The sequence below is a fragment of the Neofelis nebulosa genome, chromosome 6 (assembly GCF_028018385.1).
Source record: "Neofelis nebulosa isolate mNeoNeb1 chromosome 6, mNeoNeb1.pri, whole genome shotgun sequence".
NCBI classification, from domain to species: domain Eukaryota; kingdom Metazoa; phylum Chordata; class Mammalia; order Carnivora; family Felidae; genus Neofelis; species Neofelis nebulosa.
The window spans coordinates 138,972,701-138,999,325 of record NC_080787.1 but is presented as its reverse complement, the minus strand read 5'-3'; the positions used below and the strand labels follow the sequence as shown (position 1 = coordinate 138,999,325).

The following is a 26,625-nucleotide window of genomic DNA, read 5'->3' as shown; positions in this document are numbered from 1 at the left end:
GTGTTTAGGAAAGTGCTGCGATTTTGTATTTCACCTTCCCATTATGAGTCACCTCCTTTCCGGTGCCTCTCTGCCATAGTGATGGCCAAGGAGGGTCTGCAGAAGCGAGAAGCAGAGCTGTGGGGGGGACGCCTGGGCTTAGCCACTCTGTGGGTTGCATCACCTGGTCTTCAGGGGCAAGGCTGACTTCCTATTTCCTCTCTAGTAAAACGCATTTACTAATAGTGCTTTCAAAAAGAATCCTTTTTTTTTTTTTCTTTCTATTCCAACACAAAAGAGGATCCAAGCTTTTGGAGGAAACTGAGGAATATTATATAGTGCTGTGAAATAATAAGAAATGTATATATTGGTCTCTACCCCTGGCTCCTGGCCCAGAGCTCCTAAAGCACGCGTGAATGGGGGTGCCAGGAGAATCTTTTGTTCTAACAGCTAGGCTTTGACCCCCCCATTCCTGACACAGAATTTTCCGGCTGGTAGGTTCATCTTTAGTTCTAATGAGGTATCTCTTGGTGGACTCTTGGATGGAGGCTGGTCACAAGGAAGACCAAACCATGAGCAGAAGATTGGAACTTTCCACCATTCCCGTTACCCGTCCTTCTGGAAGGGGAGAGGAGCTGGAAATGGACGTGGGTACGGATGTGGCCTCCATCCAGGCTGAGGATGCCGGGAGGATCCCGAAGCTGTACTTGTAGTCAGGACTCTGGGAAAGACCACACTGGATGTGCATGCCGCCTCCCTCCCTCCGCGAGTACCAGTCTCCCTGGCCACCACCACTTCCCCTCCACCATGCTGGCACTTTGTCACTCTATGCTGCCTGTGCCCCACTTCCTATTTTTGCATATATGTGAAATCCAGGCTGAAAGCAGTCATTTAGGAGGCCACAAATAGATGATGGAACAGATCTCAAGGGTCTACCAGACTTTCCACAGTGAAAGGACGGATGGGGACCGAAACACCAACAACGGAACTCACTATATTATAAAACAGTCAGCAGCCCACAGACACAGACCACAGCTGGGGAGCCACAGTGTGGTCAGAGCCCGTGGGGCTCCCCCCCCCCCCCCCGCCCCGGCCAATGAACACCAAAGTGATGGCCACGGTCCCCTGGAGAAGATCTCAGCACACACTGGGTTGTGTTCCGGAAAATGTGGCTAAAGATTAATTCAATTACATCCTCAGCACTGGGTGGCTTTCAACACCACCATATAAGGGCAAAGTACCCACAGCCAGCTTCGGCTGACTCCCCTCAAGAAAAGCCAAGCAAAAAAAAAAAGATAAACCCACAAGTTTCTATCTAACGATCTACACCGAATTGCCCTAAGTTTCTCCACTCCTCCCCCAAAACGGTCCTTTGGGTTTGGCATTTATATTTGGTGTGGACACACAGCATGTATCTGGTGTGGACACAGAGTATGTATTTTAAGTCATGGTTCGATGTAGTCAAGCACAGGAAACAGATATAGAACCTGCTCAAGGAGTCACAGCCAAGGGAAACCCAGCGTCTGCTATGCTATTTTTTGTAAGTTTTTTTTTTTTAATGTTTATTTATTTTTGAGAGAGAGACAGAGAGACAGAGAGCGAGTGGAGGAGGGCAGAGAGAGAGGGAGACACTGAATTCTAAGCAGGCTCTGAGCTATCAGACGGAGCCTGACGCGGGGCTCGAACTCACGAGCCACGTGATCATGACCTGAGCCAAAGTCAGCCACTTCACCGACTGAGCCGCCAGGGTGCCCCTCAGCGTCTGCTGTTCTTAGTGGAAATAATGTTCTCCTCAGAAGAGTACAGCAGTGGGTTTCCCTGCAAACATTATTCAGTTCTGATGCCCTGCTGGGTTTGGTCGAATGGGCTTTTACTTGTGCAGAAACACAGAGTCCCGCCCCTACGGGACGCATCCGCAATAAGGCATCCTCTCATTAGGACTGCACACCGCTCTCCCCCAGGCACTGCATTTGACCCATTTTCTCCAACCCTGGAGATCCGGCTTGTCCAGTATGGTGGCCGCATGTGGTTATTTTAATTTAAATTCACTAAAATGAAATACAGTTAAAACTTCAGTTCCTCGGTCGCATTAGCCACAATCCAGTGCCCGACGGCCGCATGTGGCAAGCGGTGAGTGGCTCCCGAGATGCAGAACTTTGCGGTCCATTGGACAGGACTGTCCTAGAACCACTTACCCCCCACCTCCCCCCGGCCCAGACAGTCGGAAGCAAAGCCTCCTTCCCTCTCAAAGGAACTTGACAGGAGTAAAGAAAACGCCCTCAAGGATAGAATTCTGTGTATATGCGGTATTTCAAATTTTCAATGAGGAGTGCAGGAATATTCTTGAATACTGATTGAAGTTCTCTTTAGCTCTACTTGATGTATTGAGCAGCATCACGGAATAGATAACTTTAGTGACAGATTACCTCACTCACAAGGAAGTAACCACAGCCGCAGCTGACTCTCCTACCAGAGTTTAGTTGTGTTTGCGGATCTCCCCGCATTAAAAATCAGTCCCCAAACAGTGGTTATGGTGACAAAGAGTGAACCAATCTCTTCAAGGTCCCTGGGCTAAGTCATCAGCTAGCATATCCCTCATTTAGTCAGAGGCCTTCCTGTTACCCACAGACCACGCCCCTGGATCACTTCTGTGCATCTTTCTGGTCACAACGTCTGCTGAGAATCCACGACATGCGAGGCATCGCGCCTCGGGTGCTGTCACACGCACCCAGGAGGGACTGTCAGCCTAAGCTCAAAGCAACATAACAGGCAATGGCACCAAAAGAGAAAGGCAAACCCCGTGTGCTTCAGTAATTAAGGGGAGGGAACATTCCCACCCTGGGCTGCCTGGGAGGGTTTCGCCAAATAGCAGGATTTGGACAGGTTTGGAGGGGGACGAACAACAGCCACAAGTGGAGAAAACATGCAAAGAACATTCCATTCCCGCCCAGCGTGACCTTCCTTTTAGGAACACGTGCCTAGTGCTGCCACATTTTCTAACTTTTCAGGAAAAGCTGAAAATCCAGATTTTTAATATAAAGATATCACGGTATTTTCAAGGTGGGTTAACAATTCCTTAGAACACTGTAACGGACAAACAAAATCCCTCACCCTGCAGGCTGCAGTTTTTCCTCAGCCCGCAGAGACGAGCCCCGGAGGGCTCCCGGGCAAGGGTGGGAAATGCCAGAAGGGGAGCCAGGCCGGCTGTAGGGCCCTGGGGAGGGTGGAAGGGAGGAGACGAGGAGGCCGGTGAGAAGCACGAGCTCATCCCAGTGTGAGTAACAGGGCTCGAGTGCCAGTGTGGCGAGAATGGAAAGATCATAAACCGTGACTAACAGGAAGAGACCATCCAGGTTTTGAGGCAGCCAGGTTCTGGAGAAAGATGCAGTCGGAAGGAGCACATCCGGGGCCTCGAACGCATTGCACCAACAAGCAGCTCGGAGGTAAGCCGTCCCCAGGACCCTGTCCCCCGCCAGCTTGTGAGCAGACGCGGGACCCCCGCGCCGCCACCACAAAGGGACGCACTGCTGTGCTGAGCGGAGGAGGCACAGCCCGGTGCGGGCAGAATCTGCAGCGGGTGGCAGCAGCAGTGGCCGCGCGCTCCCGACGGGCCCAGGCACGAGGACGCGCTCATGCAACCCACGCAGGTTCCCGACGCGCCGCCGGCCTGAGGTGAACACACACGCTCTCCTGCATACGCGCACACACTCCTACACGTGCGCACACTCTCATGTACACACCTCTCATGTGCGCACACACTCAGGTATGCCCACTCCTTCACATGTGCACACATTCTCACGCACACACACACTCTCACATGCTCACAGGCTCTCTCACACACACCCACGCACACTCATGCACTCACTCTTACATATGCATACACTGTCATATGCACACATGCACACACTTGCACACGCTCTCACATGTGCATTCTCACATGCATACCTTCCCACACATATACACTCACACACACTTATGCACAACTCTCACCTGCACACATTCCCACATGCGTACACACACATGCACACACACTTTCGTGTGCACACCCACGTGCACACACACACACCCCCATATATGCACTCATGTGCACATGCACACTCACACACTCATGCACACACACACATATGCACACACTCACATGCTCACATGCTCTCACACACACACCCATATGCACACACGCACACCCACGCAATACACTTATGCACTCACTCTTACATATGCATATGCACACACATATGCACTGTCAAATGCACACTTGCACACACACTCACATGTGCATACGTTGTCACATGCATACAGTCTCACACATATACGCTCACACACATTTATGCACAACTCTCACATGCACACATTCCCACATGTATACACACGCATGCACATACACTTTCACGTGCACACACTAGCACACTCTCAGATGTGCATGTACACACTCATACATGCATACAGACTCTCACATGTGCACAGTCACAGGTGCATACACACTGACATGCACACACAGTCACAGGCACTCACATGCATACACTGTCACAGGCACACACTCTCACGTGCACACACACTCACGCACACACTCTCCCATGTGCACACACACACTCTGGTATGCGCACACACACTCACACACTCTTGCGTGTGTGCACACACACACATACCACATGCACGCACTTCTAACGGGCCAGGAAATTGACACCCCGAACCCTGTCAAGAGCCGTGTCAGGAACATTTGTATTCTTAAAAAATACAAATGCTCACTTCCCTCCACAGCAGTGAAGGGGGCGGGGAAGCTCAGGCTAAAACAGCTTGAACAAGGATTCTGGTTGTCAAGCTCTGTGACACACGGCCAGACGGCTCCCTGAGAGTGCCAGAGGCTCACGGTCCTCAGCGGTCTCCACCTCCAGTAGGGATGTGCAGTCCCATGGGATTAGAGCCTGGGACACGCGGGGCAGCAGGGGTGAGGCTGGCAATGGCCGGCACTTCTGAGCACACACCCCTGCTGCAAGCACACAGGGAACCTGGCTTGGGAAAAAGCTGAAAAGAACAGAGGCCCGCTGAATCTGAGGGATTCTGTGAGTTCCCCATGAAGATAGTTACATTTCATGTTGTCATTTTAATGACAGTCCCCAAAACTTCTGTAAAAGCAAGAGTATTTCTTCTAAGAATTGTCCAGATGACCATGCTTTAACCAACCCAACTCTGTGTTTATACACTGGCATCGAGCAGAATTACATTCATTGTCGTGGGCTAGTGAGAAAAAGGCCAAAGATTTAATAACTGTTCGATTTATACCTCAGTGACTTATGAACACCAGGTGAAGCCAGAAGACATCTGCCACAGGACACTGAGGGGCAGGGCTGTGCCTCCTTCCCAACAGCAAAAGGAATGACATTAGCTTTCACGCTAAATTCACGTTCTATGCCTTATGGATAATTTGCAATTTTGATTTGATATAATTGGAAGAACCATAAGTATAAAGAGTTATACTCGGTTTTAAGTCGTACATTTTTAAATATTATAATATTAAAATGTTTGAATCGGCCCTGGAAAATGCAAGAAGTTTTTTTCTACTTAAAAAGAAGCCTAGCCTACCCTACAGCGCATCATTGTGGAATTTCAAGACATCGGGGATGGAGAGGAGATCCTGGAAGCTTTCAGAAGGAGACACAGGTCACACACAGGCAGTCAGAGGGTCAGCATCATCAGGCAAGGGGGCAGTAACTTTAAAATCCTCAGGGGAAACAATTTCCAAACTGGATGCCAGCTAAGGGGGCACCTGGTGGCTCAGTCCGTTAAGCGTCTGACTCTTGATCTCAGCTCAGGTGTTGCTCTCAGGGTCGTGAGTTCAAGCCCCACATTGGGCTCTGTACTGGGCTCAGAGCCTTCTTTAAAAAAACGGGGGAGGGGCACCTGGGTGGCTCAGTCGGTTGAGCGTCTGACTTCGGCTCAGGTCACGATCTCATGGTCCGTGAGTCCGAGCCCCGCGTCGGGCTCTGGGCTGCCGGCTCAGAGCCTGGAGCCTGCTTCCGATTCTGTGTCTCCCTCTCTCTCTGCCCCTCCCCTGTTCATGCTCTGTCTCTCTCTGTCTCAAAAATAAATAAACGTTAAAAAAAAAATTTTTTTTTTAAATGGGGGAAAAAGACAACCTGCCAACTAAGAGTCAGAGAAACACCACGGACATTTCAAGACTCATCAGGTCTTATGTCTTCACGATTTGCCTCCCATTTGGGGAAGAAGTGCTCCAGCAAAACAAAGAAACTAGGAAAGTCATCGGCAGTTGTCGATTGTGCAGACCAGAGGGCACACACGAGAATCAAGACCGAGGAGGGTACCCGGGAGGCCAAGAGGTGAAGAACAAAGCAAATGGAGACTCAAAGGCTGGGAAGCTGAGCAGAAGGAACGGAGAAGGGCCTAATGTTTAAAACAAGCATGGGGTCCGGCATACACCTGCCTGGGCGGCTGGCTGGACATCCAGAGGGGCTGGAATAGTATGGAACCAAAATGGCAGAAGTAAGTGTAGGTCAACCCGGCTCCAACACCCTTGGTGAAGGGTATGATCCCATATCACTAGTATTTCCCTAATACCCACTCATTTTGAAATTTAAATAAGCTTCAATGGTAGAAGCTTGCTCAGAGCCAAATGGCACTATCTCCCCAAAATCTTCCTTTAAAAAAAATGCAATAGCCTAAACCAAACTTTGTCCTGTAGCTAAGGGAAGGGATATTTTAGATAATACCCACAGAGGATGCTATTTTTGGCCACCCAGAAGAGCAAGTCCGTACCTCCCTTTATCCCACACATCTCACAGCTAAAGTTCATTTCTGAAGCGCTCAGAGCGCAGACACCAGCTGTGGGAGAGAAGGGGGGAAACCATAGGACATCCACTGTTACCACCCACATCCACCTAGCACCCCACCCAGAGCGCCACCCCTTTCCTCTGGGTCAAGAAAACACGATGTAATATGAGTGAGCAGTAAGGACATGATTTAACACACACCACGAAATATGTTTCGGGTTTTTGATAGTTCCCTTGCTTTATTTGGTACTTTTGACTATCGTCATTGAGCAAATTTCTTGTGACACAGCCTCATGTCACAGCAGCCCAGGGGAGAGCTACTGCCCTAGCAATCAACGATATACTACATTGAATACCAACGCATAGAGAGAAAGAGTGACTTTACTGGTCTCGTGAGATTATTCTAGAACTCCGTGCAGCATCTATTCGCCGAATACCTGCTACCTGCCAAGCACTTTCTGGATGTCAGAGAGAAAGAACTGACAAAAATACCTGTTCTTGTGGACATGAAACCCTGATTTTGGAAGACAGACCATAAACACAGATGTACAATATACAGCATAGTAAACGGTGATAAATACTTAGGAGGCAAAAAGAAAATAAGCAGAGGGGAGGGACAGGGAATAGGAAGGCTAGCATGTTATGTGGGGTGAGAGAAAAACCCGAATAAAGACTTGAAGAAAGTGAGGAGAGCCATGTCGATGTCTGGAGGAAGTCATCAGGGGAAGAAGCAAGGGCCCAGGCGCATCTGAGAACCTGCTAGGAGCCTGGACTCCTGTAAGGGGCCCCTGTCAAGACTCCGACTTGTCCCCTGAGCGAGAGAAGAGCCACAGAGAGTTTGAGCCGAGTGATGGCGTGATCTGATCTACCTTTTAAAAAGGATCAGGGGCACCTGGATGGCTCAGTCGGTTGAGCGTCCAACTTCGGCTCAGGTCATGATCTTGTGGTCAGCGGGTTCGAGCCCCGCATCAGGCTCTGTGCTGAAGGCTCGGAGCCTGGAGCCTGCTTCGGATTCTGCGTCTCCCTCTCTCTCTGCCCCTCCCCTACTCATGCTCTCTTTCTCTCTCTCTCTCTCTCTCTCTCTCTCTCTCAAAAATAAACATTAAAAAAATTAAAAAAAAAAAAAAAAAAAAGGATCACCCTGGGCTGTGGGAGGTGAGGGCGTGAAGAGTCCACGTAGGCGGCGACAGAGATCACCTGGTCCGAGACAACGCTGCCTTAGACCAGGCAGCCGCAGCACCACAGACATTCTCTTCTTATTTGGGTCACCGCGAATCTAGATCTCAAAGAGCAAACGGACACGTTCATGCAGCTACAGCGGTTGCTGAGGCTGGCTGAGCTGGCGCCTCCCGCAAGGTGCAGGCAGCCAGTGCGACACCTATTATACAGGAAGAGCAGGTGGGTAGGGTGTTGGGCGGGGGCCGCTGGGGCGCAGACTCGGCTGCTGAGGACCAGCATCCCGGTGAGGGGCTGCCTGGGCTGAGAAGTCTGGGGAGGCCACTGAGATGCTAGGGGCAGGAGCTGTGTGGGAAAGCATCAGGACAGCACAGAGCCAAGCCAGGGAAGTGCTGTCCCAAATCTGAACCCCGCCTCCCAGCCCACCCCCCCATGTAAATTGTTCCTCGTCCGCCACCCCCAAATCTCTGCCCTTCCTAAAACCTGACATGTGGCAATTCGTTTTCAAATGAACATCTCTGGAGAGACAGTCATAGGTCTCCAGACATGTTTATTTATTTATTAAAAAAAAAAAGGGGGGGAGGGCTCAACGTCAGGGAAGAAAAATGTTACATATCCCACCCTTGGTCTCAATGGCTCATGAAGCCACGTCTTTCTGTGATGAAAGGACCCCGGGGAGTTTAGGTGAACAGAGCAGAGAATGGGAATCCAGTGATGCAAACCTCCATCTTCCCTGCTTCTCAGCCCAAATGAGACCCGTTGGTGCACGGAGGTTGGCAAGAGACAGACTCCGGTTCGGTAGAATTCCTTCCACTTAAAACCTCTGTGAGCTGTCACCCTCCGAACCCTTATTTCCTATGCCTGTAAAATGGGTCCAAATAGAAAAAGCCAGCACGCTGGTGCCTGGGCTGGGCATGTCACACAAAACCCAGGGATCAGTAACATGACCTCAGACATGGCTAAGGTTTTTGAGCACGGTTGATCAGGTGATCCCTCTTTAAAAAAATTGAATGTAAATGTCTCTTCCAGGGAATCGTTCACTCCTTATGCCTAAAAATTGCATGCGAAGACCTAACGCATCACCAGCTTGTTCAAAACCACAAGGATTAAAGGGGGAGAGAAAAAAAATAAAAGAAACGTAAGCAAAAATCTCCAGAGGCAGAGCTTTCTGGAAACAATAACACTTTGCTCTGCATTTCTGCATATGAACACTAAACGTGCACAGCTGGTCATGAACAATGCCAAAGTGACAAGAAAATCAGAAGTTGTTATCCTAACAAGGTATTTGAAAATAAGTGAGAGCTGGGGCAGATCGTAAGATGGCAAGGACCAGCTTCTCGGCTTCGTCATAACTGATGCCTTAAAGGTTCTGGCTTCAGTGGACAGACGGCCGCCGTCCTCCTGCTCCCTGTGCTGACTCACAGCAGTGTGATCCCTCTAGACCTCCAGCTCCCCCACAGCAGCACCCACATCACAAGGAACACCACTTGTAAGCTCCCCAGGCAGTACTGGGGGAGCTGGTGGACACACACGTTCAGAGGTACATTAAAACAAAAGGTAGGAGGGATCAGGCAGGTCAAGGACGTGCACGAGGCAGCCCAGCAATGAGCTCAAATTGCTACTGGGCTGCAGGCAGCCAATGAGGACACTGAGAGAGAATAAAAGGGTGTTCCAAGAGAGGGCTGGTGTCCCCCAAAGACAGCAAGAGGCAATGGCAGTGCAGCCTCTCTCTAAGAGGTCACCCTCGGCTATCTCCTGCTTCCCATCTATTTAGTAATATGGCGTAGACTGTCTTTGATAGAAGATGATCCACAGCCACCTTTTTAGGAAAACTGCTCAGGGGCCAAGCAGAACTCTTTAGGCTGGAAACACTCAGACCCGGGGTGCCACAAAGGCAAGTGCCTATGACAGCTCAGCTCTCACAAGGCAGCTCTCTCATACCACACGACTCATGACGGAATCGTGCCAGTGGGAATCTGGGTGACCATGGTGTAGGGTTTCCAGAACGCAGAATACCGCATCTGGACGTGTTCCCATCTCCTATCTTGGGCAGGCTCCTAAATGTGCTATGGCCACATGTGGTTGGGGCCGACAGGTGCACCAAAGAGTGAGACTGAGAAGACGAGGAGCGGCCGTTTGGAAGAGATGCCAGGCACCGAAAAGACGTTGGAATTGCCATACGGAGGCCTCCAGGTGCAGACAGACCGAGACTGTTGTTGAAATGAGCTCTCAAGACTCAAAAAGCCATGGGGGAACCTTGTACACATTTTGCTAAGTGAAAGAATCCCAATCTGAAGAGGCCTATATACGGCATGGTTCCAACCACAGGACATTTTGGAAAAGGCAAAACTATGGAGTCAGTGGAAAGATCAGTGGTTTCCAGGGGCTGGGGGAGGGGGGGGATGAAAAGGCGGAGCTCAGGGCATCTATGGGCCGTGAAACTGTATGACACTGTAATGGCAGACACGTGCCCCGGAACGTACAACACGAAGAGTGAACCCTAATGGAAACTATGGAGCTCACCTATCAAAAACGTGTCAGTGCTGGCTCATCAGTCATAATAAACACACTGGGCTAATACTAGATTTAACAACAGGGGAGGCGGGGGCTGGGGGGGGAGGGGAAGCCGAGGGGGTGTATGGGGGGTACTTGCCATTCAGGTACCTTCTGGGGAACAAGGTGGGAGCTCAGGGCCACCCACCGAGACATTCTGCCTGAGGAGGAGAAGGTGCCAGAAGTTCCTTTCATTACTTCCCTCACACAGTAGGGAGGGGATGGGAGAGGGGAACTCTTGGTCCAAGGGCCACGCTGGGGTCAGAGGGCAGGGCCCAGGGCACGTGGGCCCAAGTGACTTGGGTCAGATTCCAGTCTTAGTTAACAACAGTTGCCCTTACGTGTAAGGGGTGCTGCTCTGCATAGGTGGTGTGACCCTTCTAGAACGCCTGGCCCCGGACCCTTCTTCTCCCTCTGCCCCCCCTCATCCAATCCATCACCAAGTCTATCAGTTCTCTGGCTTAAACGGCTCCTGAATCTGTACTCTTACCTCCTCCACCACCCTCCAGTCTGCACTAGGTCATCTTTTGCCTGAATTATTACAGGTTTCTTCCAAGCATTGCCACACACTCATTCTTATCCCTCAGTCCAGTCTCTACTCTGTAGCAGCTTTAAGAACACAAATGTGTCACTGCCCTGCTGAGGACCTTTCCGTGGCTTCGCATCCCTCTCAAAACCAACGTTCCCTGACCACCCCCAGCCCCGATCCATCAACATGCTCCCCACTTAGGCCTCCACGGGGCCTTTGCACATGCACGTACGCAGGGTGGTCTTCCCACGATCTGAAGTCAGCAATCACTTCCTGAAGGAAAACTTCGTGCTCCCACCCGTGCCAAGGTCAACCTCCCAAGCCCTGAAACTGCACTCCTAATACCATGCACTTCTTGGGTGCGTGTACCACACGGGCACCATCTTACATTTGTCGGTCTCCCTCCCTAAACCGGAAGTCCGTTGCGTCGTGCCTTTCACAGTGCCCAGCACACAGTAAGCCCTTACTCATCGTTTTTTGGAATTAAAAAAGGAGCAATTCACAGAGGTAGGTATTACCATCACCGCCAGTTCACAGAAGTGTTTGATTGAGCACCCTGACTGGGGGGCTGAGGGCTTAGTTTCGAACTCAGACCACCTGACCCCAATACATACGGCTTTATGCCAACGTGCGTTCCATGCCTTCCTTCCAGGATGCAGCGGTGCTGAGCGAGACGTCTGTCCCTGCTGATTGCAGTGACGTTGGGAGCAGCCAGAGGACTCGGACCCTTTGAGTGGTGCTGGACCTCAGCCAGAGAGCCTTCCGCCACGGCTCCACGGCCGTGGTCCAGGCACCACAACGTATCAGAAGTGGCCAAGGGGCGCCCGGGTGGCTCAGTCGGTTGAGCGTCGGCCTCTTGGTTTCGGCGCACGTCATGATTTAAGATCCTCTCTCACTTTCCCTCAGCCCCCCTCCCCACTTGCATGCGCCTGCTCGCTCGCTCGCTCGCTTGCTCGCTCTCTCAAATAAGAAACGGAAAATCAAAGAGTAGCCAAGGCACCCACCAATCTCGAACCCAGGAGGTGAGTCCAACTTTCCATCGAACACACCCTCTGTGGAATACACATGAATGGACTCAGGGTTTTAGGGCAAGTGTGGGAAATGACTAACCGTTTCCAGAGAACGTGCTAAACCCCTAGCTGGAGGCCTGAGCTGCAGAGATGGCTGATTCAGACACCGCTCGTCTCTGGGCGTCTCACAGACGAGCCCCCATCCACACCTGAGGATGTGATTCAAAGGGACAGGCAGCCAGGGTCTGGGCAGGGGACCGGTGTCTGTACTCGTCTACCCACTGCCTGCCAGTCGGCAGGGGAAAGGGAGCGCTCCCCGGACCGGGAGCAGGAATGGGGCAGATCTACCCTCGGGTGCCAAGGATAAACCTGGGTCTTGGATAGGGAAGGATTCAAAATTACAGGGGAGGGAAAAAAGGCCAATTGTTCCACAGAAGCCGGTAATCAGGAGCCTGACGCCTTGAGAAGCGGCTGTGATACAGTGCCAGCCTCCTGGGGCTCAAGCACGGTTTACTTAAGAGCCGATACCTTGGAGACTTAACCGATCTTTAAATGTATGTCTAGTAATTTTTTGGTTGCTGTTCTCCTATGGAAGCGCTGCATTTTTCAAATGTCAACCGGTTTCAACCATGCCACTGAATATTTAGAGTGTACTCAAGGAGAATGGTAAGTGTACCCACGGGACTCGACGGGGAGGTACAAAAGAAATCAAAGATGTGGAAAATTCCGGGTGTGTGATCAAAGCAGCAGGAATGAGCCAGAGTTCCTTCTTTGACTGTTGACTCCCCACTTGGAGAGCCTGTTTCCAGAGCTCTCCTCAGCTAGCAGCAGGAAGTGCTGTTTCTCAAGTCGTGACTCACAGAATGCCTGCCCAGTGGCCCCCTGTGAAAGTGCAGATCCCTGGGCACTGCCCCCCCCCCCGCCAAACCATTGCACCCCGACACGTGAGGAGGGGCTCAGAGTCTCCATAGGTAACAGCGCCACAGAGGATTCACAAACCAATCAGAGTTTGCAAACCACGGCTCCCGTTTCGAATGTCTTTGCAGAAAGGGGAGACCTCCCATGACAGACGGTGACAGCAAAAAGGAAGAACCACTCCTCACGCATGGTCACCGGTTCCCACACCCCTCGTGGAACCTTCATTCTACGGTCACGGGCTAGGTGCTGAGGGCTCCACCGTCAACCAGACCCGAGACCCCCACCCGCAGTGGGGGAACATGACAAAGGTAAATGGTGGCCACCCAAAGGAACACTGTGGGACACTGCTTGCCGTGGAAGCAGAGCTCAGCCACACGAGCGAGAGCCGGCTGCTCCATCCTGACTCAATCAAGGGCCACGCGAGGACCAGTCCCGGCCCCAGGCCATCGTCGCTGGGCCCCTGCTCATCTCTGCTCCTCCTAGACCCTCTGTGAACAGACAGCACTGCTGGGCTCACCTGAGGGTTCCTCAGCTCCTGCTGGGGCCTCCATTTTCAAGACGAATGAACAAAAAACAAAAATTTCCACGGCGTTTGTAATCGTACAGGTCTTAAAACCCAGGATGAGGCAAGACCAGCGGGAATGCCGAGGAAATACAAAGTTCTGGCAGGGGAACTGAGCCCTTCACCGCCTCTCACCAAGGAGCGGCCCTCCTCTCCCTGCGGAGGGAGGTCTTCTGCCACGGTGTCGCCAGAGCAGGGCACACAGAACCCTAAAGCCAGTCCTCCTCCTCATAGACAGCGGCACAGGGGACGGTTGTCATAACCAGATTGTCTCCACGACGGAGAGCTGTGCTTTGGCCGCTTGGGTACCCACGGCCACATATCCCTTAACAGTCTGGCAGTGGGCAGCCTGCCAACCAAGAAAACAACCCTTGAACTTTGGGGCTGCCCGCAACCATCTCCCCAGTCTCACAGATCCCAGGCAAGCAGTAAACATTCAATGCAACTCAAACACGCAGTGCCTTCCACACGCAAGCCAAAGGCCCTCTGGAGCCACCGATCCGCGGGCACGTCTTCTGGGAGTGAGGCACACGGCATCACTTCCTAGACAAACACCAGGAACCAGAAGGTCAGTCTTCACTTGAACTGGATCGGAGGCAGGTCCTGCTTGAACTCAACAGGGCACATCCGCGCCTCTTACACTGGGCTCTTCTGACCTCTTCCTCCCCAAGAACATGCTCCCCCATCCCCCACCTCTCTGAGGCCCGGGGAAAGCAAGTGCAGGAGGTAATCCTTGCCAACGTGGCTACGGTCCTTCCTGGACTGAGATTTGAGCCCCCCGCCCCTACCGCTAAGTTTATGTGTCTGGGAAGTAAAAGGGTAAAGCGAGTCACAGAAGCTCAGGCCTCCATCCGTGGTGGGCGGGCAGTTCTGTTTATGGGAAGGGGGTGGGGAGGGAAAGAGACGGCAACCAGACCTTCCTCAAACTGAGAAAACTCTCACCTTCCAGAATGCTGTGGACCCTCATCATGAAGAGTTTCACCTTCGACTCCAGGCAAGTAGCCCACAATCCGATTCCAGACATTCTGAAAACTCCAGTTCTGTTATTCTGACTCCGTCACAAAATCGCTTCAACTAGGAAGACAGCAAGGACCCACCTACATCTGTCCCTTTTGCTGCTGGGATCGACACCCATCTTAGATCACGAGTCACGGCAGATGCACAGAAAGAAAGGGATGCCAGGCCCCATCTGTAATTTCCACAAACGAATGGATTGAACTACGGATACATTTTTTAAAGGAAAAAAAAAAAAAATGGTCGCAAATAACAAGGGTGCAAATCCCTGATGTCTTTTTATTCCCGGAAAGAGGTGTTGCACGGTCAAATCTTTCCCAAAATCTTTATTTAGTTTCTTCTGGGCAGGGAATAATCTGGATCCAGGATGACTTACTCAAAACAGCCTTGTAAGTTAAAAAAACAAAAACCAAAATAAGTCCTTGGAACAGAAATTAGATTCAAGAATCTGATGCCCTGCTACTCTGTTAACTACGGACATAAATGAGAGAGGACGTAGAATGCCTCACACCTAGTGGGCACTCCATAATTGTCTGCTGAGTGACCGACTAAATGATTTATTTTGAGTCCCCACGGCTCTTTGCGCTAGCTAGAGCTAATTCAGTTGTTATAAAGGCAAGCAGGGTTGAAGATTTATGATTGCCCAATTACCCCGATTCACCATAAATCCTTGCCAGCCTCTAGGCTGTTCCAAGCTGCTCAGCACGCGTAATGACGGCATATTGCGATGATTCCCTCTTGAAGGCCTTGGCGGTACTCTTATTTAGAAAGCAGAGGTCTACCAGAACTATAGTTCTCGGTCTCTATAGCCCAGAATAGGAGAATCCCATTTCTCCACTCACGGAGCCAGGTTCTGCAGCCCAGACAGGGACCAAGCTGAAGCACCTCACGTCTCCTGTGCTCAGTAATCAGCGCGTGTCAGGAGATGAGGAGATGAGGTGAAGGTCATTCGGGCTGACCACTGCCCATGACCCGATGCTGCATTAGTACCTGGATGTCTTGTCCTCTGGCCTCGCACAACCCTGCAGTCACTGGCACATTAAATGTCATCATGATCACTAGCACATGAAAGCCCATGTGTATCTGTCGGCCTTGGCTAGCGCACAAAGAGCTCCTTGAGGGCGGGGACGGTGTTTTGTTTATTTTTGTAACCTCCATACACAGCATGCTATCCAGACCACAGACATGCACAGTGAATTTTTATTAAGTGAATAAACCGAAGCTCTCACCAAAACAAAATGCGTAGGCCTACCGCTACCATTAGGCACCTTTTTCTAGAATACTGAGGTTAAGAATAAGAGGGACTCCTACAATTGCATGAATACTTAATTTCCTCTTGAAATTGACCCAGAATTGGAGACAAGATGGTTGTGCAGGGCTATCTGTAAGAAGGGCTATAAACAGCAACTGCCCGAGGTGTGGAAGCAAAGAAAATGCACACGGAAAGCAGACGTAAATTCCTCTTATACTCTTACCGTCATCGATCGAGAGACAGTGAGACAGTCTCTTGGATCAATTATTATATTTATGAACTGGCTCAATCTCACCTTTAGATTGCTTGTCAATAATCGTATTCAACATGCGTGAGTACTTAAACAAGCACACTTGCCCCTTTACGCAGTGAGATGCCGGGGAACAGCAAATTTCTACCACCGAGCAATTTGTTTATTTTTTTTTTTTTACTAAAGTGTGGTCGACATACCATATTATATTGTTTCTGGTGTACAACACAGTGACTCCACATTTATATACGTTACAAAGTGATCACCATGGTAAGTGCAGCTATCATTTGTCACCATACAAAGTTGTTACTTATGACTAACTATATTCCTATACATTGTATCCCTACACCTTATGTATGTATTTTATAATGGGAAGTCTGTACCTTCTATTCCCCTTCTTTTTGCCCATCTCCCCTCACCTCACCCTCCACCGAGCTCTGGCAACCACTGGATTGTTCTCTGTATCTATGAGTCTGTTTTGTTTTTCGTTATTGTTCATTTGTTTTGTTTTTGGTATCGGTCTTTCTCTGGCTTAATTCACTTAGCACAATACTCTCTTGGTTGATGGCAAATGGCAAGATTTCATTCTGGTTCGTGGCTGAGTGATATTCCATTATAGATATAGATACAGATATTGATACAGATACATAGATACAGATTTATAAATACACACACACACACACACACACACACACACACACGTACCACATCGTCTTTATCCATTGGTCTGTCAATGGGCACTTACGTTGCTTCCATATATTGGCTGCTGTAAATAATGCTACAATAAACACAGGAATCTGAGGGCTAATCCCTGAGCCCTCCAACGGGTAGAAATAAGATGTGTGAGAGCCAGCAAAGGGAATGGGAAGAGTTCGGTGCCCGGGAAGCCAGGAGAACATGACTTAAGGAGGAGGGAACGATCAACTGCGTTGAACCCTAGAAGTAGGACAACGACTGAGACTGGGCCACTGGATTGAGCAACACGGGAGTCACGGTTACCTAACAAAGCATCTTTGGAGCAGTGCTGGGGCAGAAACCCAGAGTCCGTTCAAGACACAAAGGGAGACTGGGACTGGATTTGGTGTTCAGGAATGCGGCCGTCCCACCCACCACCTGCAGTTTCAAATACCTGTGTTCCACCGCAGTCTGGAAGCAGATGAGCCTCTGAGCCAGCAGCAGCAGGTCAACAGCAACCTAACACCATTTCACAACGCTTACGTCGTTCCCTTTGTTTCATCTCGTCACTCGGGCGTGTTATCATCTCACCCCATCACCAGAAGAAGGGAGAGCGCAGTACATAAGATACCGTGAGAGAAAGCGACCACCTTCACAGACTTTTTATTCCAGCGTGTTGTTACAATTGTCCTATTTCATTGTGAGTTGTTGTGGTTGACCCGTTACTATGTCTAATTTGTAAATTAAACTGTATCACAGGCATGTGTGTATAGGAAAAAAAGTAGTACCTATAGGGTTTGGAATGACACACAACTCCAGGCATCCACTAGACGTGTCGGGATGTATCCCCTGCAGAAGGGGGGTAGGCACTGTAGAGGAAACGTTTTCAAGGAGTTTTGAAGAAAGGGAAAGGGCTGTAACTAGAGGGGGAAGAGGGGTCAAGAAAGGATTTCAGATTGTTTTTAAGGATGAAGAAATAATAGCACATTTATACTCTGATGGTGATGTATAATGCAGGAAAGTGAGGAGCAATCACCAGAATGACATCCCTGAGTAGGCAAGAGGGTAGAGTCCACTGCATCAGGGACAGTCCCTTTCTTGGGCCGCAGCCAGCTGGTCTGTCGCACTAGATGAGTGATGTGTGTGGGGACAGGTGCTGCTGGGGCAGGGGGGTGGGGGTGCGGGGCACTGGGAGCCCATGGAAGTTCCCTCCAATTGTCTCCATTTTCTCGGTGGGAAACCAGAAAGCAAGGTCATCGGCTGAGGTGAGGCCAGTGGAGAAGGTGTGGAGGAATGACAGACGGGACAATCGTCGTGCACGTGCTGGGCCTGCCTGTCGTTGGTCGTCATGAGTTTACAGTGCGTCCAGGCAGAGTGGTAAGAACGGACGAGCGAATGAATAAATCTCTCAGAAGAGATCAACAGACCAGAGGCCACACAAAAGAAAGTTCGGCTAGCCCTCTCTTTTCCTCCACAACAAACGACAGCAATGCTGGAAACAACGTGTAACTGGACACCGAAAGCAGGCTCCTTTCCGCTGGGCCCCAGGGACCACCTTGCGCATGGTTATCGCCCCACTAAATAGTTGCTCTCAAGGGAATATTCAAATCCAACATCATTCTTACCTTTGAGCAGTAAGAGTGTGTCAAGAACACAGACATTAAGCCAAGCAGCCCAGAGTTTTGGCCCCAGCTCTGCCAATCACTAGCTGTGTGAGCTCAACCTCTCTGTACCTCAATTTCCTCATCCGTAAAATGGGAATAAATAATAATAGAACTTTCCTCACTGGGCTGTCCTAAGGATTCAATAGCATGTCCTTTGCCTAACACAGTGTCTGCCTTATGGTCAGCGCTTCACCAAGAGCTACTGTAAGTCTGAGGAAGTCAACAACAGACCCAGGCCAGCGAAAAGATTAGTCATGATCCAAATTCCTTATCATACCTGAGTGATGCCTTTGTTTTCAGAGCTTAAAACGTAAGTGTTATTGTGCAGTTGTTAACGGTTATTGGCCTCTGTCCAGAAGATTGCTTCTGTAACCACCTGACCTACACCGTCTAAGAATCAGTAAATCAGTTCCAGAGCAGGGACTATTATGTCCATTGATTAATAATAAAAAAAGTCTTGAACCATGAATCTCCTATGAAAGAGTGACTTCGAGCCAATGTGTTTATTTTCTTTAAGACACCTGTCTAAAACACAAATTATCACAAAGTACAGTCCTAGGTCTGGGCAAGAAGTACAAATTCGAGTAAGACATTCCTCTTTTCTTCAAGGCAATAGTAGTTAATATTTATTAGTACCACGGTACCAGGCACGATGCCGATAACTTTTATAACCAAGAATTTCATAGGGACGCCTGGGTGGTTCAGTTGGTTAACCAACTCTTGACTTCAGCTCAGGTCATGATCTAACAGTTTGTGAGATCAGGCCCTGCATCAGGTGCAAAGCCTGCTTGGGATTCTCTCTCTCTCTCTCTCTCTCTCTCTCTCTCTGCCCCTCCCCTGCTTGTGCACTCTTTCTCTCTCTCAAAAATAAATAAACTTAAAAAGAGTTTAATTACTTCTCATCTCAACCCTTGTAGCAGGTGCCATTATTACAACTGAGGAAATGAAGACTTCAAGAGGTCATAGGCCTTGTCCTGGGTCAGGCAGCTTGACCTGACAGTGGTTTGAACCAAAACCGTCTTTCTTCCCTCTTGAACCTGCAAGTGAAATGGGCAACCAAGGTCTGGCTAAGAGCCTGGAAGGCCTTGCTGAACAGTGACCCTCTTGGCCTTCTGCTTCCTGCAGCTTTTTCCTGCAGGTGCTCTGTGTGGAGGAGAGTCAGGGATTACAACGCAGAACAGATCTATCTGTGTGACTCAATTCAGTGAACTAGGATGAGGTGAGGTGGCAGCCGTTAGATTCAGTATAGCATCAGCCACAATTAAGATTTCAAGCTGTGGTTGTTGATGTTAAGGTGTCCGTGGCTTTCAAATTTTTTTTTTCAACGTTTTTTATTTATTTTTGGGACAGAGAGAGACAGAGCATGAACGGGGGAGGGGCAGAGAGAGAGGGAGACACAGAATCGGAAACAGGCTCCAGGCTCCGAGCCATCAGCCCAGAGCCTGACGCGGGGCTCGAACTCACGGACCGCGAGATCGTGACCTGGCTGAAGTCGGACGCTTAACCGACTGCGCCACCCAGGCGCCCCGTGGCTTTCAAACTCTATCCAGAGGCGTGCTGGAAAATAAAACCTTCTATATTGGTCTGAAGAAAGGTTTTATAGGTTCCAAATGAGAGTAGCCTAGAATGTGGAGTCAGAAAACGTCCCCATGGAAAGGAAAGCTAAAACAATCAATATCGACACGATGAGCTCAGCCATCACCAGAAATCCCTCCAACATAAAAGATGGTTTGATAATATATTGCAGATGAGACTTGGGCAAGGATCCTCCACCAGGAGACTAGAACTGTTGCCAAATTCAATCAGGGACACCCAGGTGTCTTCCTTATCCAATCAAGAGACCAGAGTCCCCCTCAAATTCAATAACAGTGACCGTGAAAAATGGCACGAGGATGTCAATTAAGTCATCAAAGAACACTGCAAATCTTCTCTATTGCATTATGACCACTATCTGAGTGGGCACTGTGTCAACGGAAAGAAATCCAGGGGGCGGTGGGGAGTGAACACAAAACATTTTAAATGCGCCACTCTTCACCAGGCCCTTTTGAGGAAAAGGGATTGCACAGACCCTCGAGGACTGATTTCGGTTACATCCAGAAAAACTAACTCCAAGGAATAGGAATTTAGCAAGGAAATAAAGGGTAACTGAAACGTCGCGGAAGAAGGTAGCTCCTTTTGCTCTGTTCACCGCCCATCAGGCTTCTGATCTCCGTTCTTGGTTCCCAGGTGCACCGCCTACCAGGACAGCAGGCCCTGAGCAAATGTGCCTTCCTGTGAGACGTCGCACCCATCCACGGGCAATCCCGTCAATCCTACCTCCAAAGGGCACTGTATCTGCCCACCCCACCCCCATCCCCACCCCCAACACCTTGGCCCAGGCCATGTGGCTCCCTCCCGCCATGTCACTCTCTCTTGACCTTTAACACTGCCGGCGTGGCCCACACAGCAGCCACATGGGTCTTCTCAAAATCCCAATCTGCCTTCAATCGTTTAGGAACAAAACTCATAGTTTCAGAAATGGTATAAACATTTGTCTGACCACCTGATTAAGCTCTCACCGAAAGAAGAAAGATTCAAAAAAACCAGATCATCTCACCATAAAACCGACAAAACCAGGAGTAGATTCGCCTGTTCGAAATTAGAAACCCTTAGCGCTTTAAATCCACACACACGAAGTTAAATGTTGACAGGACAACAAACTGTAGCAATCACCTCAGGAAATAAATAAATCCTGACAATAAATAGATCTCTCTCTCCGCTGTGACTGTATCCACGATAGAGTATAATATTCTACGTCAGGTTTTCCACATTGCTGAATTTTCTGTGTAGGTAAAAAAAATACTGGAAATGATCAGATTTAAACGTGGTTATTCAGTATGAAATAGAACTTGCGGTTTAAAACAGAAACACTACAGAGAGTAATTAGTTGTGGCAACGTAAATCATACCGAAAAGTAAGGCATGTAGGAAAGAACGAACAAATTGAGCATAAGTTAAATTTAAAAATCCAAGGCATTTTGTTTTGAGGCATCTTTGAGCTCGCTGAGCAGACACTGGAAGCAAAACTCCCCTCCTGGGATGGAAAAATTTATGGGCAAGAAGTTACGGTCACAATTAAATGGTGGCAGACAAGGCCAAGGGGGATTTGGTCCCTTTATGAGTCTTTTGATGGATGAACGCGTGGGGACGGCAACCAGTAGGCAACAGAACAATGTGGGAAGGGTGATAAAGAGAGGAAAGAGCATCACCATGACGGAAGCGTTGGCTAGAGCAGAGACCATGGCTGGGTTCACCAGAGAGAGTGCTCCCTTCCACAGCACCTGTTTATTATCATATAAAAATCAGGGGCACCTGGGTGGCTCAGTTGGTTAAGCGTCCAACTTCGGCTCAGGTCATGATCTCACAGTTTGTGAGTTCGAGCCCCACGTCAGGCTCTGTGCTGACAGCACGGAGCCTGGAGCCTGTTTCGGATTCTGGGTCTCCCTCTCTCTCTGCCCCTCCCCTCCTGTGCCCTCTCTCTCAAAAATAAATAAACATTAAAAAAAATAAAAATCAGGTTGTGCGCATTTCCCTATTGAACTTCTTTGTGAAATAAACTTTTATAACAGTAAAATAAAATAAAATAAAATAAAATTCAAATCTGACCACCGCAATTCCTCTGCTTCAATGGCTTCCAACTAATCTCAAAATTCTGACTCCCCGACTTGGCCCACTAAGTGCTCACAGTAGGAACCCCTCCGTGGCTCCAGCCCCTGCGGCCATAGGGCCTGTAACCATCTCCTGGACCACACCCTCCTCCTTACCTCAGGCTAGCTGATTTCTCAGCCTTCCAGAATCTTCTGGGGGAGCCCCCCCACCCAAACCTGCTATCTCCTCCCCTCATTCTCAGGCACAACACTCCCCTTTACTTCTCCTTCTCTCAAGCTGCCATCCCTTTGTTTATGAGTGACTCTGCCATATAACCAGGGAACCCCAGCTCCTAGCTCAGTGCTGAGCCCAGAGGGGCTAGTCCCCAGAGGCTTATTTAGGCTTCCCACAAAGATTATCAAAACAGGAGCTTATCCGCACAATGACAGTCCACATATGAGCCAAGATTAAAGGCCCCATAAACCCTGAACACATGAAGGGTCTCAATAGAACAACTGATTGACTGAGGGGCTTTTCATGTAAATCACTCCCCCTTGGAAACCCAGCTCTAGATTATTTGGGACATTTTTTCTTCAGACAGATGGTTATTTCCTTCAAAGTGGATGAGGAAATTGTTCCTGAGAGCTTTGGAAGACCGTCATGAAGGAAAACTCCAGTTGTTAAGCTCCCCGGGATTAATGCCTTTTGTTCCTAACTAAATAAAATAATTATATTAACCGAGGATGGAGGGCGGCATGGAGCAACCCTTTCAGAGAGTGACAGTAACAATCAGGCAGCACTCCCTTTATCTGCAAAATCTCACAAGTGTTCTCGTGGTTCCTTCCAGGTCCCAGGTAGGTCTGTGCTGTGCTGCTCCCTCAAAAGCAAGACGTGGAGTGAGGCTTGCTGGGCCAGTGGGCTAGGAGGCGGATGTGAGGTGTGCCCTTTCCGGTGGAAGCTTTAGGAGCCCACGGGTGCCTCCCAGGGCCCTCGCCCTGCCCTGCTGGTTATAGAAGCATGTTTCTAGGCAGAGCCTCATGGGTCTGGGTCCCTGAGTGACAGTAAAGAGCAGAACCCCCCATCAGTCAACACTGGATACACAGCATTAGTGGGAAATAAGACATTATTTTTAGCCACTGAAATTTTTGATTGCTCCTGACCGCGACGTAATCCAGCCATTCTGGAATGACACCGTGAGCTGACCTGTCACTGGCAGCTGGAATTGTAAATGGTCATTAGGCTCCTATCACAGACAGGAGGCTACAGGCCAGCCCCACACCCATGAGGAGGTGAGGCCAGACTCTCAGCATCTTCCAACCAACAGTTAATCATGGATATGCATTATTTGTCAGACACTGAGCTAAGCGCTAGGGATACGGCAGGCTGTTGCTAGAAAATTCCCATGGACGCCGTGAGGAGGGGCCCCCTGGCAAGCTGAACAAAGTCAGGAAAGCAGCGAGGTAGCCGGCAAGGCGGAGAGTAAAGGAGAGATGGCCTGGGCCTCAGGAGGAGCAGCTCTGCATGTGGACAGGACAGTACGGGTGACTCAGCGATCAGACCGACTCCTGGAGGCCTCTCCCAAGTGCTTCCCATGCGGTCACACCCTGTGTCCTCACAGCGCCCTAAAAGGCCACACCATTGCTGTCATTTCATAAGCAAGGAAAGTGGCAGGAAATTGGAAGGAAGGAAGGAAGGAAGGAAGGAAGGAAGGAAGGAAGGGAAAGAAAGAAAGAAAGAAAGAAAGAAAGAAAGAAAGAAAGAAAGAAAGAAAGAAAGAAAGAAAGAAAGAAAGAAAAGAAAAGAAAAGAAAAGAAAAGAAAAGAAAAGAAAAGAAAAGAAAAGAAGGAAGGAAGAAAAGAGAGAGAGAGAGAAAGGGGAAAGAAGTTAACTAGCACCCCAGCTAAACTGAAAGGCAGGAAAGTTAAGAACACATACATTAGAGGGGTGCCTGGGTGGCTCAGTCAGTTAAGCATCTGACTTTGGCTCAGGTCATGATTTCATGGTTCCTGGGTTCGAGCCCTTCATCGGGCTCTGTGCTGACAGCTCAGAACCTAGAGTCTGCTTCGGATTCTGTGTCTCCCTCTCTCTCTCTGCCCCTCCCCACTCATGCTCTTTCTTTCTCTCTCTCTCTCTCCAAAATAAATAAACATGAAAACAACTTTTTAAAAAAAGAACACATACATTAGAAATTAGGAATGGTGGAGTGTTGCCTTGGTGGAGTGGAGACCAGCCCTCTGGTTGGAGGTATATGTAACACACCGACTTACTGTGACCTAGGGAAGGCTGCCAAAGATGACTTCAACAAAGGCTATGGATTTGGCTCGGTCAAAGTAGGTCTGAGAACTAAGTCGTGTAGGGGAGTGGAATTTTCTACTTCTGGTCATGCTTACACTGACACAGAGCAAACATCAGGCAACCTAGAGACCACGTATAAGGTCTGTAGCTACAGACTTGCCTTCACCCAGAAATGGAACACAGACGATACTCTTGGAACGGAAATCGCTTCACAGAATAAGTTGGCTGAAGGGTCGAAACGTACTCTCCATACCGTATTTGCACCGAACCCAGGAAAGAAGAGTGGGAAATTGAAGGCCTCCTACAAATGGGATTGTTTCAGTCTCGGCAGTAATGTTGATGCAGATTTTTCTGGACCAACCATCTTTGGCTTTGGAGCTTGGCTTGCTGGCTCTCAGACGAGTTTTGACACAGCCAGATCCAAACTGCCACAGAATGGTGTCGCCCTGGGTTACACAGCTGCCGACTTCCAGCTGCACATGCATGTGAGTGATGGCCCTGAATTTGGAGGGTCTGTCTACCAGGAGGTTAATGAGAAGATTGGAACATCAATAAACGTTGCTTGGCTGGCTGGCAGTAACAATACCCGGACTGTAGAACTTCTCTATCTGTTACAGGAAATAAGACGAGCCCGACCGGACTGGGTTATACTCAGACCCTTGGACCAGGAGTCAAATTGATCCTACCAGCTTTCATGGACAGAAAGAATGTCAATGCAGGAGGCCACGAGGTTGGGCTGGGATTTGAACGAGAAGCCTATTGTGGTTTTGAGGAAAGCACCTGATTTGTCCTTGGAGGTGAAGAGAACCCACTATGTTTTGGCCTTAAAATTCTTCCGTGAAATTTCAAAAGTGTGAACTTCTTATTCTTCCAAAGAATTGTAATCCTCCCCACACTGAAGTGTAAAGATCGCAAGTGCATTGTAAGGAAGGAACTTGAAGGCGTGCCCGAAGGTTGTCATACTTGTGCCGCGTTGCAGTTGATCTCCACTGTGTTATTTTATTTTATTTATTTTATTTCTATTTCTATTTGAATTTTTTTTTAATGTTTATTTATTTTTGAGAGACAGAGAGAGACAGAGCATGAGCTGGGGAGGGGCAGAGAGCAGGGGAGACACAGAATCCGAAGCAGGCTCCAGGCTCGGAGCTGTCAGCACAGAGCGTGACCTGGGGCTCAAATTCACGAACTGCGAGATCATGACCTGAGCCAAAGCCGGACGTTTAATGAACTGAGCCACCCAGGTGCCTCTCCTCAGTGTTATTTTAAATGTGCTCATCAGGGAAACTGTAGTGACTGTTACAAAGGAAATGACCTGAGCCTCCAGCTTGTACATCACAGCCTACCTGCCCCACACCACTTGTTCATGACCTTTGGATATACTGGTCTCTGTGCTGTGGTAGAATCTTTGGTTTTCCATCAGAGTAAAATAAAATAAACCCATCACATTTGGAACATAATCCATCATCTGACTTGCTAGGGATGGTTTTCTTTCTTTTTTTTTAGCATTTTTCTGTATTTTAGAAAGAGAGAGTGCAAGAAGGGGAGAGGGGCAGAAGGAGAAAGAGAAAGAGAGAGAAAGAGAAGAGAATCTTAAGCAGGCTCCATGCTCAACATGAAGCCCGACACGGGGCTCGATCCCACGACCCTAGGATCATGACCTGAGCTGAAATCAAGAGTCAGACGCTCAACTGACTGAGCCACCCAGGCGTCCCTGGGAATCTGGAATTAAAAAGGGGAAAGGCCTGCAGCAAAATGTGTCGGCCGACACCCAGCCATGGGTGGCACCATCAGCTAGCAGAAGTTGCCGGGTGCCCAGCCAAGGGATCAAAGGTATGAAAGGGGAATCAGCCGTTCCCACGTCTGGTAGATGAGTCAAGACCGTAACTCCTTGACCACGTGTCTCTCTGCTGGCCCACGTGTGCCCAGCTTTGGTTTGCTCAAAGACATAAATTCATTCCTCCGTTAACTCATTCACAAATCCTCTGGGGCACCTGCCGTGTGCACCTGTGTGCTCTGAGATACAATAATGAATAAACTGGTGTCGTGACTGCCCCAAAGGAGCCTTTCTTTCCGGTGGAGAAAACAGACCCAACCTGGGGGTGAGAGCCCCCGGGCAAAACAGGGGTGCCTCATACACATCTTTGGCAGAAAGAAGCCCAACACATGTGTAAAACTGATGTCCCCAAAACGCAAGCTATGGCGAATCACACCCTGTGGTCATAAAGGGAATGAGGTGGGGGAGGAGACAAAGGGGCAGGCATCCATGTTCACCGGAGGGTGACCGGACCTGCCTGTGAGCCAGAGAAGGAGCCAGAGAGTGAGACGGCTCTTCCCTAC

General features: G+C 49.4%; 3 protein-coding genes across 3 annotated transcripts in view; 2 read left to right on the top strand and 1 right to left on the bottom strand.

Annotated features, from left to right (window-relative positions):
- The window catches only part of PPP1R14C (protein phosphatase 1 regulatory inhibitor subunit 14C), an 89,829-nt gene that overhangs the window by 31,319 nt on the left and 31,885 nt on the right, over positions 1-26,625 (bottom strand). The gene's annotated exons all lie outside the window — the stretch shown is intronic.
- LOC131514918 (small nuclear ribonucleoprotein G-like) lies at positions 21,445-23,648 on the top strand. Its single transcript, XM_058735405.1, has 2 exons — positions 21,445-21,626; positions 23,612-23,648. Exons 1-2 carry the CDS (start codon positions 21,445-21,447, stop codon positions 23,646-23,648), a joined length of 219 nt encoding a protein of 72 aa, XP_058591388.1.
- On the top strand, positions 24,189-24,968 carry LOC131514899 (voltage-dependent anion-selective channel protein 3-like). Its single transcript, XM_058735360.1, has one exon. The coding sequence runs from the start codon at positions 24,189-24,191 to the stop codon at positions 24,966-24,968; it is 780 nt and encodes a 259-aa protein (XP_058591343.1).

What these genes read in the sequence shown, in the direction of transcription:
- LOC131514918 (XM_058735405.1), top strand. Translation starts at nt 21,445, where the DNA reads ATGGAAAAATTTATGGGCAAGAAGTTACGGTCACAATTAAATGGTGGC. An exon ending in AGCATCACCATGACGGAAGC is followed by an intron (nt 21,627 to 23,611) that starts GTTGGCTAGAGC and finishes GTGTCCTCACAG; the next exon opens with CGCCCTAAAAGGCCACACCA.
- LOC131514899 (XM_058735360.1), top strand. Translation starts at nt 24,189, where the DNA reads ATGGTGGAGTGTTGCCTTGGTGGAGTGGAGACCAGCCCTCTGGTTGGA.